The 21362-nt window shown below is 36.6% G+C and overlaps 1 protein-coding gene across 3 annotated transcripts in view; it reads left to right on the top strand.

Annotated features, from left to right (window-relative positions):
* Positions 1-19965, top strand: part of PREX2 (phosphatidylinositol-3,4,5-trisphosphate dependent Rac exchange factor 2) — a 192526-nt gene extending 172561 nt beyond the window's left edge. For all 3 annotated transcript variants that reach the window (XM_030011505.2, XM_030011506.2, XM_030011508.2), the window contains 3 exons: positions 3660-3762; positions 10492-10559; positions 14592-19965. In XM_030011505.2, the coding sequence (XP_029867365.1) occupies positions 3660-3762; positions 10492-10559; positions 14592-14637 (217 nt within the window). In that variant the 3' untranslated portion in view covers positions 14638-19965. The remainder of the gene's footprint in view (positions 1-3659; positions 3763-10491; positions 10560-14591) is intronic.
* Positions 19966-21362: the final 1397 nt, after the last annotated feature.

Genomic DNA, 21362 nt, shown 5'->3' with positions numbered 1-21362 from the left:
TGAAAGTGTGTATTTAATCTTCACATCAATACTGTCATGACTGATGGGAGACTGGGGATAGCAGGGGCTGGGAGCAGCTGCAGCCCCTTCTGTTTCTTGGAAACTGGGTGAAATGAGGAATTGTCAGCCCAGTTGTTCTGGGGAAGCCAAATGTCTGTGCTGCCTTGCTGCTGTAATCTGTCAAGGCAGGTAATTTGTGATTCTAACCCACATAAATTCTGAGATGATGAATTTGTGTCTTTTGTTTTTCTGGTGTAAAAGAAGGGATGAGAGGAAAAGAGAGGGAGTGAGAACAGATTTTGATTTGTTTACACTGTAAAATATATGGATTTGGGATGTATGCTTCCCATAACAAAATGTTACGAGAGCATGGAAGGAGTTTTTCCCCTAATATTTTCCTTGTTTGGTTTATCTGGACTGATTGCATCCAAATGACCAGATACTTTTGGTGGTCAGAACTGCTTCCAAATTGCTTTGTAAACTTTAATACCATCTGCTTATCAGCTCTCAAAATGGGGGAGAAGGGTAGATTATTACATATTGGACATATTTGCTGACAATCCTTGATATTGAACCTTGCTCAGACCACCAGAACAGTCTTACCATATGAGGAATTCCCAGCTTTCATATTGTTTCATAAAAGTGTACAAGTTGTATTGGTTTAAATTTGCATTTGCTTTATCTCTCTGTGCTTGGCAGCCCTATTGCTGAGGTACTTCCAGTTATGACTTTTCCATGTTACCATCTGATGTTTTGTGTGTGCATTTGTTTCTTTCACAGCTGGTTTCCAGGGCAGTTTGATTTGTGATAATGGATACGTAGTAATTCAAAAACTGTATTTGAAGAGCTGGGAGAGAGCACCAGCATGTAAATACATGTTTACTAGTGAGCCAGTTCAGCATAGCACCATGGAAGGTTTATATATCAGTTTTATTAGAGGATGCCATCTCATTGATTCAGTGTTCAACCAAAATGAAGCTATTTGAGTGTTGTTGGTTTTTATATTTAGAAAGTAGTAATTATTTCATAATCACATGACAAAAGCCATAACCAATAATTTATATTTAATTTTACCATTCATCAGACCTTTTACATGCCTTAAGAGAAACACAGTGATACTGAATTGCATCTCTAATGAAGTAGTATATTGAAATGCAATCATGCCACTGATGCTATTTTAATATTTTTTAACATACATTAACCAGTAAGAATGTTTTTTAAAAGAAACAGTGGATGTATCTAACCACCATTACTGTAGGACTTCACCTCGAATGTAAAATGTTTTATTAAAGAGGTGTGATAATAGTTAATGTCATCGCTGCTGTCATCTTGAGTGTCTTCACTACTAATTTCCTAGGATATGTTAAAAATATTATCCTTAGAATTACTATTCTTTTTTGCCTTGAGGTGGGATCTTCAATTTTAGCCTATATGCTTCAGGACTGTACTGTAGTTGTTGCCTACCTCCATAGTAGCTTATTAAAGAAATCATTATGCTATTTTACTCTTTGTCTCTGCTTTTTCCACTGTGGTTATGTCTTTATCTACACACTTGGCAACCTTATTTCTCAATCATGGTTGGCACTGTCAAAATGTAGATGGCTCATAAAGTCCATGATCACCGGCCATTTCGTCAGGTTTTGGATAGGGAGCAGTTTGGCAGTCTTTTCCAATCACAAGATTAGTGTTTGCACCTAATTCTTCAAGCTGACCGTCATTTAGGAGGTTCTTTTGTTAGTTTTGATATCATGCATGCAGAATATGATTTTTCTGTTCTTTCAGTCTTTTGGGTTCCAGGAAGATGAGATTTATGGGAAAATTGGCTCAGTAACTGGTTGGTCGAAAGCTGTACTGTGAGCCCATTAACCTCTATTATACCTACAGAGAGACTTTTTACCCTTTTTCTCTGGCTTAGATTACACCTGTCAAATTAGATTTCAGATAAGCTTGCTTTTTCCCCATTGTCAATGAGACAAAGCTTCCTTTGCAGTCTGGTCTTGAAGGTTAGATGTTTAGATTTTGGTGCTGGCAAATATTACAAGCATGTACTTTATTTGGGCAATATTTCACCTTTCAAAGACAAGATGAAAACACAGTGCTTATAATTTCTAGTCTAATATTTAACTATTATGCACCTTAATCAAACATATAACACAAAAGATCAATAGGTTTTTGCTTCAAGTTAACTCTGAGGTCAGTGCATACAAGAAACTGGGGAATAAAATTTATTTCATTACCAAGGAAAATCACTTAGCTTAAATTTTTAATGAAAGGCCATTAATAAAGCTACAGATCAAATTTAGTATCTTCTACACTCACTACTGTGAAACTTTTTACAGTCCATAAATTTACTTGAGCGGTATTTAAAATGTGTCGGTGGGGAGGGTTCAGTAAGAAAATAAGTGCAGACACATTCTTCCTCCTACAGATCTTCTGCTCAGCAAGATGAGTGTTTGATTGAAACATATTGTCTGTTCTGTGTGCATAATATAAACTATGCAGAATCTTTTGGTCAGGATTTTGAACAAAGGCTACTCAAAAGTATATTTTAACCATGTGTCTTAGTTTTATTATTTGAATTTGAAATATGCAGCTTTTATCAGGTTCTGCTGAGGTAGGATCATTTTCTGTACACCTCATCTTTCTGGTTGAAGAGATTTGATTATTGCAGTACTTTGGCTGTGAACAGAAAAATCATCAAGCAGCTTGCTGGTGCAGAATGGAGCCACTCTCACCTCTTGGATGATAGCAGCTCTCAAACATGTTATGCCTTCCAAAAAGTACCTGTTTCTACTCAGTTTTGTTGCCTTTATCTGTGAGTCTTCTACAGCTTTGTTCTTGATTGTATAAGAAACCAACTATTTGGCCTTATCCTCACCATGACAACTGAAATCAGATGGCATGTCCAGAATGACTTTCCCTGCTAGTTCTTGTCTGGTTTGATGACAGGTTTTCCTACAGCAAGATCTTTAGCTCTGAAACTTCCCTGGTTGCTCTGACAAAGCAATTACAGCCTTTTCATTAGGATGTGGTACCATGATCAGTTTTTGTCCTCAAGTGTTTACTTGAAAAAAGATTGGCAAAGTAGGAGAGGACAGTTTATTTGAAGGAATGCTCTATTTATTTATTTACTTTTTTGAAAGGGCTAAACGTCTCTTAACTTTGGACTGAACTGCACTAATGTGCCATGAGAATAGCCAAGCTAAATTAATGGCAAGATGTCAGGATCCTGGTACTAAAGCTAGGGTCTGCATTAATAGTGGTGGGTGAGAGATAACATGTGCAGAAACCACCTGGAAAGGGATTTACGCTATTACAAAAAATTCTTCTCCTTGGGTTGTCGCTCTCTCATGCGCTTGCTAAGCCCTAGTTGGGTTGTGGTTTTTATTGTTTATGTGGGTTTTTTTAAACAACAGCAAAACAAGGCAAATGCATTTGGTTGTAAGTCAGCACAAACACTTGTTACACTCAAAATCTTTCTACTTAAGAAACATTTTAATGTTCAGGCTAATGCCTGCATGGGTGGGGGAGGGATAGAGGCAGGTCTACTATGTAATCTTTTTATTTGTAACATTTTTTAAAAAAGACATTTGATCTAAAAGCAGTTATTTTAAGGAAATCACTGCTAGCATATAGCTGACTTCTGTCTTCCATTGCAGCTGCACTCTGAGTGTTACCCTGGAGCAGGCGATCATTCTGGCTCGGAGCCATGGGCTACCTCCTCGCTATATCATGCAAGCTACAGATGTCATGCGCAAACAGGTAAGATGCTTGCTGTGGGTAACATCTTGATAACACATCTTGTTAGGAAATATCATCAAACAAGAATGACTTGACCAAGCATTTTTTTAACCTCCATCTTAATGTTGTGTAATGTCTGTGTGAGTTTTCTTAGTTTGGGTATTTTGTTGGCGTTTTTTTAATTCTCTTCCTTTATTGTTGACTGAAAGGTGGGGTTTTTTTTAAATGATGCAACAGGCTGTTTTTAACCAGATGCTTGCTTTCTTTGTATGTGTAAATGGGTCATAATTTTTACAGGTTTATGATTTTACTTAATGATTTTTGTATAGAAATTGTTGTGGCATTACCTTACATCAAAATAGTCTGTTGAGTAAGAAAGTCTTTATTTAAATATATATTACCCATAAAAATAACTTAAGATTATTAACTATTGTTAATAAAAAGTTACTCATGTACTGAATGAAGGAGAAGTGTAGGAGGGGAAGGGAGAAATAAACACCGTGGTTCTTAACTTTACAGGCAAGATTCCCGAAGACGATGTTTTGCTGCTTTTGCTTAGTTGCCAGCTGGGGTTAAACCACAACAAATGTGCTTATTTCAAAATAGTGTTTTTCACTCTTTGGTCATAATAGAATATTAGGATATAGAGGCTGTTGTGGATAAATAACCACTTCAACATGAACTCTTAGTGCTAAGGTATAACAAAAAATAGTGGATTAAAAGGCAATATCAACCGAAAATGGGGGATACACTCTACTGTATTGGTACCACTTTTCCTAGAATATCTTATTATCAGATAAATACTTTCAAAAGGATGTTTGGAATCTTGGAAGGAGTTCAAAGGAGGAGCTCAAATGATCCAGAGGTTGTTAGACAAGGCTTATGAAGTGAAGATTAAAGAGCTCAACCTATTCAGTTGATCAAAGCAAGGTTGAGTGGGGGTTTAATCACTCTGTGTGCATATGGAACATATATCCATCCCAGCCTGTGGTAGCGTTCAGCCTGATGACAAAAGCATAAACAAGGTACAGGGTGCACTCAATCTTGAAGTGAAAAGCATAAACAAGACACAGGATGCACTCAATCTTGAAGTGAAAAAAAGATAATTAAATATTGGAACAATTAATCACAGATAAGACAAGATTCATAATTTCTGGTTTTTAGTTTGCATCTAATTTTATTATTTTCATTAATTTTGCTACATATTCTGTGCAGCGATCACAGTTTAGTTACAAAAATGATTAAACAACTGTACTTCTAACTTGCTTTTGACAAAAATGCACATATGCTAGATCAAACCTTTAGCCTGTTAAAGCAATTGTGTAGATATTCTCAAGCCATAGAGTCTGATCAATTAAATGTAAGTGCTGCTGCCTAACATGGATACATCAGAGTAATTAGGCTCATTCCTTTTCATATTGGATTTCCACTTTATTCGGTGCATAAATTAAGTTTCTGTGGTGAATAAATGTCGGTCTGCTTAGGAATTACAGCTTTAACTTGACTTGAAAAGAAAGCTACTGCTGTATAAGGATAAACTTGCATGTGTAGGTTGATATTTCTGCTCCTGAAGTTCTAGACAAAAGGCATATCTGGGTGTTTTGCAATCAAAAAATGTGGATGTAGAGTTTTGCATATGTCTGCTTGCAGGATTTATTCTGTCAAAGGGTACATTTCCAATATACAGTTCCAGACCGTTTTCAAAAATGCTGATTAATTTGTGGATCTTCCACAGTTTATTAAATGAAAATGAAAGACAAAATGAAAGTAACTTGCATGATTTTGAGCAGCTGTAACTGTACTTGCTCAAATAGAGGTGTAGAAAGCAGCCTCCAGTGAGGCTACATTCTCTGAAGTAAAACAGCAGGTGATCAATAGCTGTTAAAGATACCAATATCTCAATACCACCCACAGACACTGCAAAAAAGTCTGCTAGTATATCAAGGGAGACTTTTTTCACACGTTATTCCTCTTGCAGGAAACCACTACAGCATTTGATAGAGTGATAATCTTTTGTTGTAATTTTAAATCAGTCTTGGAGTTCTGTAGTAGAAATACAACCCTCCATTAAATTCTAAACGTTTTGGAGTAATTTCAACAACGCACTATGGTATTTTCTAGAAACCTGTTCTGAATTTAATTTTTAAATTATCTGTAGGATTTAACTGTCAGGAGCATAATGCAGGCCATAAAACTTGGAGGGGAAAAAAAAAAGCGCTTCTTGGGGTTTGATGCAGAACATTTAGTTAAGGGCAATACATGTGTCTTCTACCTGGCTTAATGCAAAACAAACAAACAAACAAACAAAAACTTTGTTAGCCCATTTATACCCTGAATCTTTTGTGGAATAAAGAGATTAGCCACAGGAAGGTGCAAATGAAAGGACCTCTATTCCATCTGTTATTCTGTAGAAGCCAGCAATGTTAGCTCCTAGCAGTATCAGCTTTCCACAAGGGGAAATTGCCTCTACTCAAAGCTGATACCTCTTCCAGCTTGGGGCACCAGTACTGAATAATGGAGACACCTGATTGAATGGATGACCTCAGGAAGTGGTTTTTTTCTTTGAAATTGAATGAAGTCATGATCATGTTTAACAAGACTCATAATAGCCCTGACTGTGTTGTTGGAACAATTGACAAAGTAATTGCCCTGTCAGTTATAATTAGGTATTTGCAAGCACCTGTTCTGCAAGAACTAAAGAAAAGAGACCAACTTGTGAGTGTTGGTATGAACTTGGGTCTGTGGGATGGTTTTAGTTAAATGATTTCTGTTTTTCATCTGCTAATCCAGTCTAGATTGATTTTTAAAATAAAAATTTTGACAAAACATCCCAACTATCTTTTAGTAAATATTTACTCATGTATGTTTATTCATGTAAACATCTGTACCCACAAAATACTGTGTAAAACATCCTGACAGGAGTGTGTCTTCAGGATGCAGCAAAGTGTGGAGAGGACAGAGGCCTAGGAAAGGAGCTGTAGGAGGGCACAGGGCTCTGAGGAAGAAAGGTAGCTAAAAAGCTGAGAAACAGAAGAGGCTAGGAGAAAATTTGTGCTGTCTTTTAAGTGAGTAATCTTTTTTCCATGCCTTTTCATCAGTATAATAACAGCACTACATTTTGAATAATTCTCATTCTACTGATTTAGAGTTCTTTGAGCAGGGCATAAAGAGAATCCGTTTTCTTTATGTGACTGGTTCTTGCTATCCTTAAATTAGAGTGTAGCTTGAAAATAAACCTGTCATTTTTTCTCATGGCAATGAGAATACTAGTTCATACATAAGAGTCCAGATTGATGGTGGCATCTCCTCAGAGCTGCTGGCATCTTTCACCAGTGCTCTGGGAGTACTGGTACGCAGAGGGAAGCATTCTGGAACCATGTAGCACAACTGTTCCTTATGCCTACATGAGATGAACAGCGTCGGTATTTACATTGCTATAGCTTTAAGAATAATATTGGAGAAGTATAAATTAACAGTATATTGAAATAGAAACGGTATAATGGTGGTCAGTGGAGACAAAGAGATGTCATGTAGCAAGTTGCTAGTAATTCTTGGGGCCTTTTCCTCAAAAGAAATAAGAATCTGGTTTTAAGTAAGGTCTAATTTGTTCTCCTTTTACATGGTTGTATAAAGCTAGACTCCTTTTTAAATCAACACATTTGATTTATTATGTGAGCAAGGTACTAAAATTAATTTGTCTAGTGAGTGATGCAAGTAAAAATAGGCTGGTTTTGTTCTCAGAGGTAGTCACAGCACTGATGTTCAGGACCTACATGTGATTAATTTAGATAGTTTTCCCATGTATATGTATATTCTGGCTCTCAGTTATGTTAATCATATGCCATTCTCAGCATTTGTCATGGTGGGGTTTCTTTATTATGATAAAATTTTAGAAAATGGCACTGAGGAAAGGACACTGAAGGTGCTGAAGGTCTCAACTTATCTAACTTTGTAACCAACACCAGATCAGCTATGCTTATGTAATTCATGACAAACCTGTCATATCTGTTCTTAAACCTCCAGTAGTGGAGACTCCTGCATCATGCTTCCTAAGTGGTCTGTTCCAGAGTTTTCTTAACCTTTTCATTAGGATGTATTACTTAGTGCCTCATTTGAGTTTGTTTTTTTTTTTTTTTTTTTAATTTGTTTTTATTTTACTCCCTTTTTAGCAGTAGACTTTTAGTATTTTGAATGTTTCCAGAGATGGGGCATCTACGACCTCTCTGGACAACCTGTTCCAGTGTTTCACCACTGTCACTGTAAAAAAATTCTTTCTTATATCTAGTCTGAATCTACCTTCTTTTAGTTTAAAACCATTACCCCTTGGCCTATTGCTACAGGCCCTACTAAAACGTCTGTCCCGAATTTGATTATCATTTCCCTGATAAGCCATCACTTGTTCATCTGATCTTTCTTTTTTCAGTTGTGCTTTCTTACCTAATCATTATTCCTATTCTCCTCTGAACACTTTTCAAGTTTTTATTAAAGATGAGAAGAAACTATGAAGAATTACAAAAGGATCTTACAGGGCTTCATGATTGAGCAATAAAATGGCAGATGAAAATCAGTGTAGATAACTCTTAAGTGATGCACATGGGGAAAAAAACAAACCCTAAGTTCATGTTCAAAATAATTGACTGTGAGCTTGCCATTACATCTCACACTCAAGACCTCAGGATATGGTAGAAAACATCAGCTCAATTCTCAGTAGCTATCAATAAAGCAAATCAGAATTTATAATGGTTTAGGCAAGGATAGATGACAAAGTAGAAATCTTGCTGTCATGACCCTTCATTTTGAACTGTCTGATGTTCCGATCCGTTCCATAAGGATATAGCATAATGGAGAAGGTTCAGAGAAGGTCAGAAAAAAATGATCAATGGTTGGGAATGGTTTATAGACAGGGCAGACAGACAAAATAATCTAGGATTGTTCAGCTTCATGAGTGAAGGAGGATATGACAGAGGTCTAAAGAACAGTTAGGGACTGACCATTGTCCTCACCAGTGCAGAACTAAAGGCATCAAATGAAACTGGCAGATTCAAACCAAACTAAAATAGTGGTTCTTGACACAATAAGCTATGACTGTACCCAAGATGTTGATGATCTTCCACAAGGAGGTTAGTGATGTGAAGTTATCCATGGGTTCAAGATGAGATGGGAAAGAAGAGAAGAGAATCACTGCCAATTGATTAAATACATACTCACTGCTGAACAGAGGAAGTATTGAGTGACTAATGATTGAATTCTGGAGGAGTTTCTGGCAAAAGACATACGTTTGTCATGGTCTGCAGTCATGTCTTTTGCAACTGTCGGAGACAAGCTTACTGACCTAGATGTAAAGCCAGTAAAATCACTTTTGTATACTGCCTTCAGTTTTTTAGGTACTCTAGTTATTTTCTCTTACCACTATTTTTTTCCTAAAAGAAATGTAAAGACACGGTATTTTTTGTTGCATGTGTTGATCTACATAAACTCTGAGAACCTACCTGTGTGTAACCAGCCAGCCTTTTTCATCTTTTCTTTGAGCCCATAACAGTGAACTAGTACTTTCTCAATTACCTGGGTACCAGACTTCAGTCAAGTGCAAGTTCTAGTCCTATTTGATGTATTAAATCAATGATTATACCTCATTTTTACATCATGTACCGCTGCCATTGCAGCTCTGTTTGGAACATAAATTATCTTTGATGTCTTACACCAGTCTAAGATCTCACTGTAAGAATATTTTTTGTTCTTTGTTATTTTCTCCTGAATTTAGATAGTACAGAAGGAGAAATAAAGGGAGAGTCAGTGTATGTATTATAGACAGAACAAGTAGTTTCCATCTCCTTTAAAATGTTAGAAAACATGGAGACTGTAAATCTAACAGATACATTTCTTTATGATGACTACTTTACATAAATAAAACTGCACTTTAAAGCTAGACCTCATCATTTAAAAACAAATTTTACTATGTTCTTTCATATGTTTAAGCTAGTTTGTTTGCAGAAGAGTCTGCATTTTTTACTATTATGGTATATGAACATTGTGTATGTTTTATAAAATTCTTCCTTACTGGATGAGTCAGTGAGACAAAAGTACTTTCATTATTGTTTTTCAAACAATCAGTTGAGGTACAGAGAGACCAGCTTTTCTACTTGACCCTGCTTTAAGCAGGCATGTTGGACTCGGGAGGTCCCTTCCAACCTGATATTTTTTTTTTTTTTTTTTTTGTGATTCTGTCATTATAAAGGAAGATCAGGATGTGCATTTTTCTAATCCTAATTCAGTGCCTCAATTTAGGCCATTTTTCTAGATTTAAATAGAAGGCTATACATAGGAAATAATCTGTAATATTTGTTTGTTCGGAAGGAGATAAGTGACATTTCAGAAAAGAATTTTGTTTTCCATGCCTTCTACAAAGAATGATGACAAAAATGAAACAAATTGAAACAACATGTGTTTGAATTGTTTTAAAGCTTAAATGTTAATTTTTTATGAAATCTTTTATGTTAGTAAGTTATATATGTACACATTTATTTAATGACAAATGGAAAGATTTTGTCTCTTTTCTGCATATTTCTCTAAGTTGAGAATTAATGTACTGCTTTAACTTGTTCCCCACCTTAGAAGAGGAGAGTTGTTTTGGGACATGGAGTATATGTATTAATTAATTATATTCAGTAGTTATGTTCATCTGGAAAGCTCAGAAAACTTTCTAACTTGTGTTGCACTAAATTAAGCAAAATTATTGTTTGTCTTTCGCAGGGTGCGAGAGTACAAAACACAGCCAAGAATTTAGGAGTGAGGGATCGAACGCCACAGTCTGTGCCAAGGTAACTGACAGTTTGTGTCTTAGACCATGATTTTGTCTAGTTTGTGCCAAATTCTGTCCTAGCTGCCCAAAAGCTAACAGTAAACAGTGACTAACTGGTGAGATTTGGCTTTTAATGTACGTACAATTACATTCTTAGCCATACAATTTTAAAGTAATTAGTTGCAGAAGTTAGGCTATATAGCACTTCAAAATGTGTGCATTTTTGAAAAATGAAACCTAGTTCATGTTAATTATGAAAACACTGGAGTAAGTCCTTCACCACTTGTGATGTTTAGTGGTTTTGGGGAAATATGCCTAACTAAATCCATTTTAATGGATTAAGTTTTTAACTAAACCCCATTTTAATGAAAAACTATACTGCAGTATCTCAGCAAAATCATGTTCTAGTTGCTTTTAGAGATGGTATAGTCTTTCTTTGTCTCTTTCTGAAACATCCAGCTTTTTAATGCTGTGATGGATTGTAGGTACCTGAAATGTTCCTTAACAAGCACAAAACTTATAAATGAAAATAACCAAACAACAATGTTCTTAATTTTATTTTAAAGTGGTTTTATTAATCCAGCTCTAATTTAAACTTTTTTTTACCTATTTAAAACAATGGTTTTTGTTGACTGATTATAACATTGAATGAGCTAAACAGATATGTGGAATACATAACAGACCCACTGTGGTGTTTAAATTTCAGTAAGGAAACAGGGAATTAGTAAAACCTGGTAACTGTGTATGAACACATATGCTGTCCATAGCCTCACAGAAAGACTGTCCTCTGGGTTCTGACTGCTAATACTTGGGAACTTTTTCTTATGCTATTTGCTCCCCTTTTCTCAGGTGTCCCAGTTTCTCCCAGTAGGGAGTCAGGCTACTGCTCATGATTTACTTGTAACAAATCACAAAATATTGTTCCATGCCTGTGCTCGATCTGATTCTAGAAAAGGAATGTACCTTAAGTGTACAAGGTATGAGTAAATCTGAGTAGCAGCTGCCTTTCAGTTGCTGAGTAGCAGCATTTGATGGAGACTATATGCATCTTGCATGCCCCATCAAGGAGATTAAATAAGATCCAACAAAAATACTGATTCTAGAGTAAACCTGTCAGCAATAAAGTCATTGCTCTTACCAGCAGATGAGGGCATCCCTTCTCACAGTCGTGATCAGCTTAGAGGCAATCCAGGACCAAAACTGCCTGACCAACTGTCTTGCATTGTGGGAACCTAAAGCAGTAGAATAACATTTTATTACAGTAAAAGCTGTGAGAAGCCTTTTCATATTTTGAATGATATGGTTCTGGCCTTAAATGGACTCCTCCTTCATGACATAATCTGGAGACAGCCAAAAAATTCTTGCAAGCCAAAATTTTCCCACCTCTAAATGACGGAGCATGGATCTAGATTCACAGCTTTTGTGATAAAGGAAAAATCTAAGTTCTTAAAAAGAAAAACTTGGCCACGAGACATTTTTTGGCTTTGCATCAGTTGAGAAAAGATTGCCTCTTTCCAGTTGACACTCCCACAACATAGCAATGAAAAACTGAAGAAAAATTATGAGAGCACTCCTAGAACATAGAATAGACAGATGCATCCAGCACGCTTGCCAGTCAGCAGCAACAGCAATGTCACAGGAATATCTCATGGACCTCAGTGTTCGGGGCATTTGGTGTAACATGAGAGAGGTAAGTCACGTAAGTCAGAATAGTCATAGGCAGGAGTGATACTTTTGATGTATAGGTAAATGATACTGTGGGTTCTCAATTCTTTGCCTTGAAAAGAATTTTACCATTACATTTGGTTCCATTTAATGTCACTTGACAGTGTTGCCAGCTCTCTGCAGCTGCCACTGTTTTCTGTCTTTACTCAGCTGATCTGTTTGTACCATCTCAAATAGTTGTTCCATGTGTATTGACCCAGAACAGGCTGTTTCTGCTCTATACTGTCTTCAGCAGCTATAGCTCCTTAGGGATTTATCCGGCCTTGTTAGTTTGCTTCAGAATTCCCCCACATCGCTTGCTTTGAAGACAAGTAAACTTAATGATTACCATTTTAACCTGAAGAAAATATACAGACTTTGGTACTTGGGGCTGAGCTTTTCTGCACATTGTTCCATAGAAATTAGATTTTGCTAAAACATCAAGAACTAACCCCACTGCAATTACTTAGATGAGATTTTGACAGTAATTTTATCTGTCTTTTGCCAGCTTTGAATATTACTGCTTTATTACACCAGCAGAATCAAATAACTCCAATAACCCCTGTTTATTTTTCTCTGCATACTTGTCTGCATAAAGATCAGGCCATCTTATTCTCTCATTGGTATACAAATATGAGATATATGCATGTTGGCTTATATATGGCTCCTAAAGAATACCCTGGTGTTTGCACAATGTGACCTTAAATGATCACATTTCTGAATCTGCCAGATGACAATGTGGAAGAGCCCAATGGTCTTCGGAATACATTATGGTGGAGCAGGTTTGCAATTGCTGTTTGGCTGACAGAACTGATGCTCCCTGTTCTTACCATCCAGAAACAATACTGCTTGATAACCACACCTGGTGAGATTCAGAGAAAAGTTATTTAGCCGGTGGTCATTGTGTGTTGTCAGCATCCCATGGGTTTTAACTCCTAAGGGAACTGAAATCAGAGAACAGCAGCTATCCTGCCCTGCTTTTGCATAGCCACAGGATGCTTTTTTCTGACAAGATGTGCCTAGATGTTGAAGAGGCTTTCAGTACTCACAGGGGCAGCCATACATACTGTGCCTCGTGTAATTTCAGTATCAGAGTATCATGCCAAGAAGGCACCAGCCCATTGATCTTGAATTGTTTGTGGAGCCCAGCCACATGTACAGATTTTTGTTTTCTGTGTTGATTTGTTGTATGATTTTGAAATTTATGATTAGTTAAAGTGGAGTCATATAAATTAATGTGATGCTTAGCAGGCAAATTTGCAAAATATACTTGGAAAACTCAGATACTCGGAGCATCTTAAATATCCTTAGTCCACAAGCCACTGGACAAGTCACTACCCTGCCTGTAGCCAGACCTGCCAAACCTGCTCTTTCTATTGCTTTGGTATTTCAATATCAGAGAGTCTTAATGTTAAGTATTAATGCACATGCTGTGTCATTGTCTTCATTTTTTGGTTTCTGATGCCTTTTCTCCTTCCAATGCCACACTTGGTCTCTTCTCTTTGCTATTCCTTCAGTGATACACTTTCCCTGAGGAAAATATGTAATCTCCAAATGAGATCATGTCTATTGCTGGTTCTAATTGCTGTGGTTGCAGGGGAGATACTGTATGCTGGACATACTTACAGAGACCCTGAGGTCAGAATGATTGCAGTTTATTTTCAGTAGTCCTAACATTAGGGTAGTTTCAAACACTTGCTAATAACCAAGTCCATGCGAAAGGGTTTAATAGAAGTTCAAAAGCCTTTATAATGAAGGAGTGGCTATTTCAATCTGTACTGAGGCAGTCATTTGAACCAAATCTTACTGGTCTTGACTTCATACGTATAGAAATGGGGTGTGGGGGGGGAGAGTTTAAAATCTTCATGCTGGCGTGTCACATGTGTGACATCTGTCGTAAGTTCTTCAAACAGCATCAGTTTTACAGGGAACTGTTAGAGTGAGGTCTGACTGTGCCAAAACAAAACAAAAATGGAGGCAATTGCATTCACCAAGCAGCTTTTCCTATTCAGAAATTCAGAGGAACAACTGGTAATTGGATTAGTGGAGACTTAGTTTTCTCCAGAATGGGGTCTTCAGTGCAGAAATATGAAAACTTGACTAAACTGGAATGTCTTTATAAGATTGTTTATAGATGTGTGTTTTAATGATACCACTTTCAATGTAAACATTCATGCTCATGAATAAGATTTTACTGGTTTTATGTCAATGTTATTAAACCGAATTCAGTACCTCTTGTTTTGCAGTGCAGGAAGACTTAGATTTAGTTTGTGCTCCTTAAATTTACCCATTTTAATAATGACCAAGCTCTCAGAATAACAACTGCTTTGTTTTTTGTCATTCTCAGATTATACAAGCTATGCCAGCCACCACCACCTGTTGGAGAAGAATGAGGAGAACTGCTCTGGAAAATAATCCAATAATGGCCTTTAGGATACTGGGACTATATGACAAAATCTAACTGCACTATAGCAGTATGTGCCTGGGGCTTTGATAAATAAAAAAACCCTTTACTCAGGATAAAGAAAGAAATACCCTAAGTATTCTCTATTGGCATTGACTTCCAAAAAGCATTTCTGGAATCTGTGCACTCTGGCCTTACACCAGAACAGGAATCTTCCTTGGGAATTTTACACTGGAATCAGATTCATTTGATGTGTCTTGTTCAGCCACACGATAGGTATAGCCACCAGCTTGAAAACAAATGTCTTGTTCAGAGAGAATGACTTCACTTGTACACTATACTGAAAGCGTTCTTGTGGAAGGAATAAAAGCCTAGATAAACTAGGCTTGGTAATGAGCATGCACTTCATATGGGGCCCTTTGCACTGATAATCCCTTTTTCCTGCCACCATCATAATTTCTCAGAATAATGACATTACTGTTTCAAGGATATAATATAAATGAGGTTTAAAGATGGAAAACTCATCTCAGAATTGTGTTTGATGGCTGCAGGCAGACTGCTGCTATGAACGTGTGCTTGTAATCAGTAAACTCAGCCATGTCTTAAGCAGTCCGTTGTCGTACTCCTTTAGGAGAACCTATATAGCGTATGAGTTGAAGTTTTGCCCTTTTTCAGTTGTCATTATAATGAAGGAGAAGAAGGCTAAGTCTGATCTTCACCCATAGTTAGACTGAATTTCAGACTCTGTCTAATGGATATTTTACATGCTTGTGCCTCTGCATTTCAGAGGTTTCCAGTGTTGTATATATTCTTGTATAGTACTATATTAGCAAATCTACAGAAGGCGAGGGTGAGGCAGTATTGTTATGTTTAACTGGAAATGTCTGTGGTTTAAGTTGAAGCATAGTTTGGGGGTTTCATGTTTTATGCTACCATTTCCTGTATTTTGTCAGAATTGTTTTGTATAGCATTTCAGTTCTTAGGAGCGGTAATTGTTATAGATTTGTTTTGAAATTGTACTGAGTATTTAGAGGGCCCAGGGAAAATGTATCTGCGTTTGGCTGTTCTTTTGGCCAAAGAATTTTCAGAGAAAATGCCCCCAAATGAGGTTTCGTATGTGAACACATTAAAACAAAAACTATATTCTGAAATAGTTCTACTTGTAGCAGTAGCTACGCATTCTATTCGAGCGGGACATACACTGTCTGAATAAAATTTATTTTTTGTACAACAGCAGCCTATAGTTATGCTGTAGCAATCAAACCTTACAACATAATTGTTGCGTATTATCTATTTATGAAATCTTCAACAAATATATTAATCCATAATGAAATAAGTGAGAATTCAAAATGAGCTGTACTCTTGCAGAGAGTGTTTTTTATATAGGACATCTAGGGGACTTGTTACTTTTCTCCAAAGGAGGAACTAGAGCTCCTACCTTTTTCAGTATTCTTAATGTTTTTACACAGACTTTAACTTTGCTAAGAAAATAAATATTTTTATATATCCACAGATATATATGTCTGCGCATATATGTGATTTTTCAATATGTATATATTTATGTAGTCATATCAATTACTGGTCCAATCTTAAATATAGAATGTTTGCCTTGAACTGTGACAAAGACATGCAATAATGAACACTTCAGTAACAATTTCGCCTTTGTGCTTCGAAGTTTATACCCTTTCATAGTTATTGGAAGCTGTGGGACTATAATCTTTTTGATTAAGGAAAAAAACCCCAAAACCAGAAAACAAAGTTTTACCCTTTAGAAGCTTACTCTTTTTGTCTAGGATGACCTAATGCTTCTACATAAGAAAGAGTTACGAATCATATATTTGCTATTCTTGTCAGGATCTCATATTTTTGGATGTGTTTTATTCAGAAAAGCATTATTAGCTAGGGTAATTCCTGCTCCAGGCAAAAGCGCCAAAAATGTTTCAGCTTCTGCTTGTTCAGACATCAGGAGTCCAGAGAAGCCGTAACCGCCTCATGCCAAGGACAGTGCTGCTGTCAGCCCCGGCTGCAAGCTTGCATCTTCCTGTGAGATTCGCCCAGAGTTTTGGTTTTATTACTGTGAGGCAAGTCAGCTGTCAGCTGCATGGAGCTGCTAATCCTGTATAATATAAAATAACCTACAGGACAAAATCTGTTGCATGCACACATATTATTGTAACTAGTTCTCGCCTTTTTTATTGCATTGAAAATGGTAGGAGTGCAAATATGCCAAAACAGTCTCCTTGTATAATATGGTAATTGTCTAATTCATTTTGTTGTTGAAAGCATGGGGTAATAGACGTTTGTAAACACCAAGGGACAAATAGTTATGAGGCAGTCACTGGACCAAATTCTTTACCTATCTAATGAGTGTGCATCAGAAATCTTGACCTCTTGTTTTTGTATCTAATTTTTGGTTCTTTATTCTTTTTTCCCTGCTTTAAAGGCAGTTTTCAAAAACTTACTCAGCACTATGAGCTTCACTGGTGACCTGTGCTGCAAAATAAAGTATCGATTTAGCCTGGAATCAGGGGGGGCTGAGAAACTTAAGCCCTCGTTTTCTAGGATTACAGGTAGCATGTAAAGATAGGATTTCCAGAGGAAATTGGGCATAAAAGTCCCACTGACTGTCTATGGAAAGTGGGTGCCTAATTTCTCAAAATTTCCTTCAAAAGCCAGTGTTCGCTTGAAACATTGTGTAACTTTTCAAACTCCTTTTCTTGTCCCTCTGCTTTCAGAGCACAATGCACATTCTAACACGTATGGCTTCTAGTAACATTAGATGGACCTTTAAGAAGCCCATTCTTAAATTATAAATTTACATATGTTCATTACTAAAGCTATTTATCTTGTTTGGTATATGTAGAAGATTATTTGTTCCTTATGCAAGGTGCACTTGCAGAGTAAAAAAAATCCATTCTCATCACAGTATGTTTATCCTTTCATAAATTTTTAGACTTACAGATGACAAGAAGAGATGACCAAGAGCAATGATTTACAAGAACTGTAACACCCATAGCTTTTAAAATCTTTGCTTCTACAGCAACAGATTATGCAGTCTATTTTTACAACAATGTGTTGTACTGGTTTAGGGAAAGCATTCTGTATGTAACTTTTACTTTTTTATCCAAGATAAGTGTAATTCTTCTGGGAATAAATTCAAGGACCTAGAGGCATACATTACCAAATACTGACTACCATGATTCAGTGGTAATCTATGGGGGATGTATAGGAGACTTAACAGCTGGGAAGGGAGGGTTAAGGGCCAAGAAGCAGCTAAGTTGCCATGGGGTTCATGCTTGGAGAAAACTTAGATTTTAAGGTAGAGCTGATGATGTTTGGTCTAACTTTGTAGCCATCATCTAGGAATAACAGGATGCTAAACAGTCTTTAATCTATGAAATACGCATTGATTCAGTCTAGTTCCCCAAATTAAATATTTCATAACACTTATTTTCCTTGTAGATTGTAAATGTAAATGAATACAAAAATGAATATATATTCCAGCTTCTCAATGTCAAACATTTTTGTGTTTAGGGGTCCATTTTAAAGTAAATATTCCTGCTATCAGCTGAACCAACCAACCAATGTTATGTCCACTGAGAGAGTTGCAATCTTTAGTGGCTTTTTACATGGTTTTCACCAGGTTTTAGCAAATGCATCAGGTTTTCAGGTTGTTTTTTATTTGTTTGTTTTAATGCAGTCAGTAGTGGCCAGAACTGCTCTTCTACTGTTTTAGAGCCAAAATAAACTTAAATTGATGAGGATTTATAGTAATCATACTTCATTTCATTTGTTAGAATCCCCTAATGGAAAAAAATGAACCAGTTCTATTGATCTGGTTTTACCCAGAGAAATTCACAAGCACACAACAGTGATTTTTTTTGTTTTATTAATTCACTGTCAGATGTAGTATGTGTGTATATATATCTAAGACAATTGCCCAAATGTGAGTACACACATCACGGTTAAGCATAATGCTCAAAAAAAAGAAAGTATCTTTCATTTATTTTCATTTAAGTTGTGAAATTGGTAACTGTAGTATATATATATATATGTATTGTTCCATACTCTTCACTTTACAGCTACTTCAAGGATATGTCTGCCAGCATTGTACGCATATTTTGCACCATTTTTGTTTAACATTATGAAAAGAGGAGAGTTTCTTAAGCTAATGCATTGCCTTATGTATTTTATCTCTGTACTTGTTGATAAATGCAGGTAGTGCTTTTCTAATTGTACTCCAGCAGTACACTGGCATTGGTAAATTAGATGCACAGTACATACCTGTCTCAGGATACCTGGATTTTTCATCATTAGGTTTTGAAGTATAGAAAGATACTGAACTCATATTTTTGTATGCTGACAATTGTGTAGGTTTTTTTTATATACTGTATATACCAATCAAGTTTTCCTAAAGAAAATGTACTATTAGGAATGTTTCCCTTTTCCTGCTAGAAGACGTGAGTTTATGTTTTCTCATTATGTATCTATAAAAGAATACATAGCATGCACAGTCATGCAGCTGTTAACACCGGCGAGAAATTTCATACTGTCCAGAGGCCAATCAAGTAGTCATTTCTTACGTTATTCTCCAGATATAACATCTCCATGCTAGAAATCCTATATGGCTAGAGTGGAACTACTTTAGAAATAACTTCCGCTTCAGTTTGAAAGTCCAATAGAGTGTCGAAAGTAGCTGGGACATTTCTGCAAGTACTTAGATTTGGACTTTCATGGGAATATCCACATCTTTTGTGGGGGTGTGTGTCCTATCTGTACCATGTGCCAGATTTAAAAGACTAAGCAGCCTTACTAACTTTTTTAACACCCTGTATATAGTGTATGTATTTGGTTATACTTGTGTTACACTTTAAAAATGAACTTAATTTCTGCATTGAGTATTGCACATGTTTTTCAAATGAAGAATATATTGTTTGTAACGTCTCATTAAGCACAAGAGACCATTACTGCTTTGAAATTTTATGTTTAAGTACAGCCATACATGGAACCTCTCGGGGAGCTATTGTTTGAAAACAGTCAAACTAGCAGCTCTGTGGGTAGTTGAGTTTGTTAGAAATAACCTTTGGAATTTAATGTTAAATATCCTTGAAACATGGATTTAAATTACTTTTTCCTTTTTTTGTAAAATGCCTGTGTAGCATACTTGGAATCAGTTGCTATATTGATTATGGGTTAAACTAATACTATGTACTTTTAGATCTATGGTTTATTTTTTTAGTCTACATATTAAAGACTGGAGTGGTAACAATGTATTACAAAATGTCAGACAGCAATAAAACCATTCATAGTATGGCCACAGCAAATCTCTTTCTTTATAAGCAAGAAATAAGTTGGGGGGGAGGGGGTTGGAGGTCTTTAACCCTTTCATTATGGCTGCCCTAGGAATGCTGCTGCAGGAGAACAGAAACTAAACTTGTAGAAATAAATGTTTATAATAAGAATCTCTTCTGAGAACCCAGGCCCAGCTTAGGTTCATTGCTGACAACTGAAGTATATCTTTACAACCTGTGGAAAACTGAAGCCTGCATAAGCAGTAGTCCCTGGCTTTGGGCAGCTGTATTTTGTGAAGGCTGGAAGAGACACAGGCATGAAAAATCCCTTTCTGGCCCCATGGTGCCATTACTGCCCCACGAAGGTCCAAAACATCCACCGTTTCTGGCCTTCCCTTGTCTGAAGACCAAAGTGTGAAGTGGTCATCATCTGTTTGCTGCTGTGCACAAGGATAATGCGATGAGCATGATGTGGAGTGTTGCACTCCCTGTGCTAAAAACCCACCTATAAATGGCTGATCCTTTAGAGAGATTGGGAACTAGCTCCTAGCTACTATTGGGATGCCAGGGGTTTGAGGAGTTGCACTGAATGTTCCTTTCATAGGACTGAAAGCTGGTGAAATACTAGACCTTGCTGAGCGGTTGTCTCTGTATGAAGGAAGTTCTGATTTCTACATGGTGGTTGTGATCAAGAACAAGAGGAACAGTGGAGGCAGGACCAAAAGCAGCTACAATGGTTTTGTAAAATCCCTTTTGTTTTCCATATTCTGCTAGCAGGGAGGAGGGTGAGGATGAAAGTATATCTGGATAACTAGACTTCAAAAGAGAGATTACTTTTTTGTTTTCTTCTGTCCTAAGTATTCTGCTCTCTATAATTTTGTGAAGGAAGGCAGCATGGAATTTCGGAGAAGTAATGAGAAGCAGAAGTGACCAGATGATTTCAAATATGGCCTGCTTTTCTACCATTGTAAGTGAGGTTTCTTTTTTTCAGTGCTCCTCGTTTCTGTGGTCTTGACTTGTTGCCATGAGTACATCAGAAATAAAGTCCAAAGAATTATTTTCTTGATCAATGTACACAATGGGAATAAATAGTGCTTTGAAACAACTTCTGAGAAAGATATTGTTACACCATGGTAGCACTTGGGTGTCCAGTAATTTCTCGTCTTTCATGAGAAAGTATTGCTATCATCATGATTTGAAAGTCAAAATATCTGCAAAGGGACTTGCCACACTTACACATCAGAGGTCATATGAGGCACAGTGTGAGTCCACGATTCAAAAAAGATAATGTATCTTTGCCTCACATCAAAGTATGTGTCAGCTAATCTTTGAAAGTTAAGACACTTCCTTTTAAATGTTACACATAAACTTACTTTTACTGTGTATTTGATTGCTTTTTTTTTTTTAATGGCTCCTTATGTCA

This window comes from Aquila chrysaetos, chromosome 4, assembly GCF_900496995.4.
Source record: "Aquila chrysaetos chrysaetos chromosome 4, bAquChr1.4, whole genome shotgun sequence".
NCBI lineage: Eukaryota > Metazoa > Chordata > Aves > Accipitriformes > Accipitridae > Aquila > Aquila chrysaetos.
Note: the sequence above shows the minus strand (reverse complement) of the source record. Positions and strands in the feature narration are given on the sequence as shown.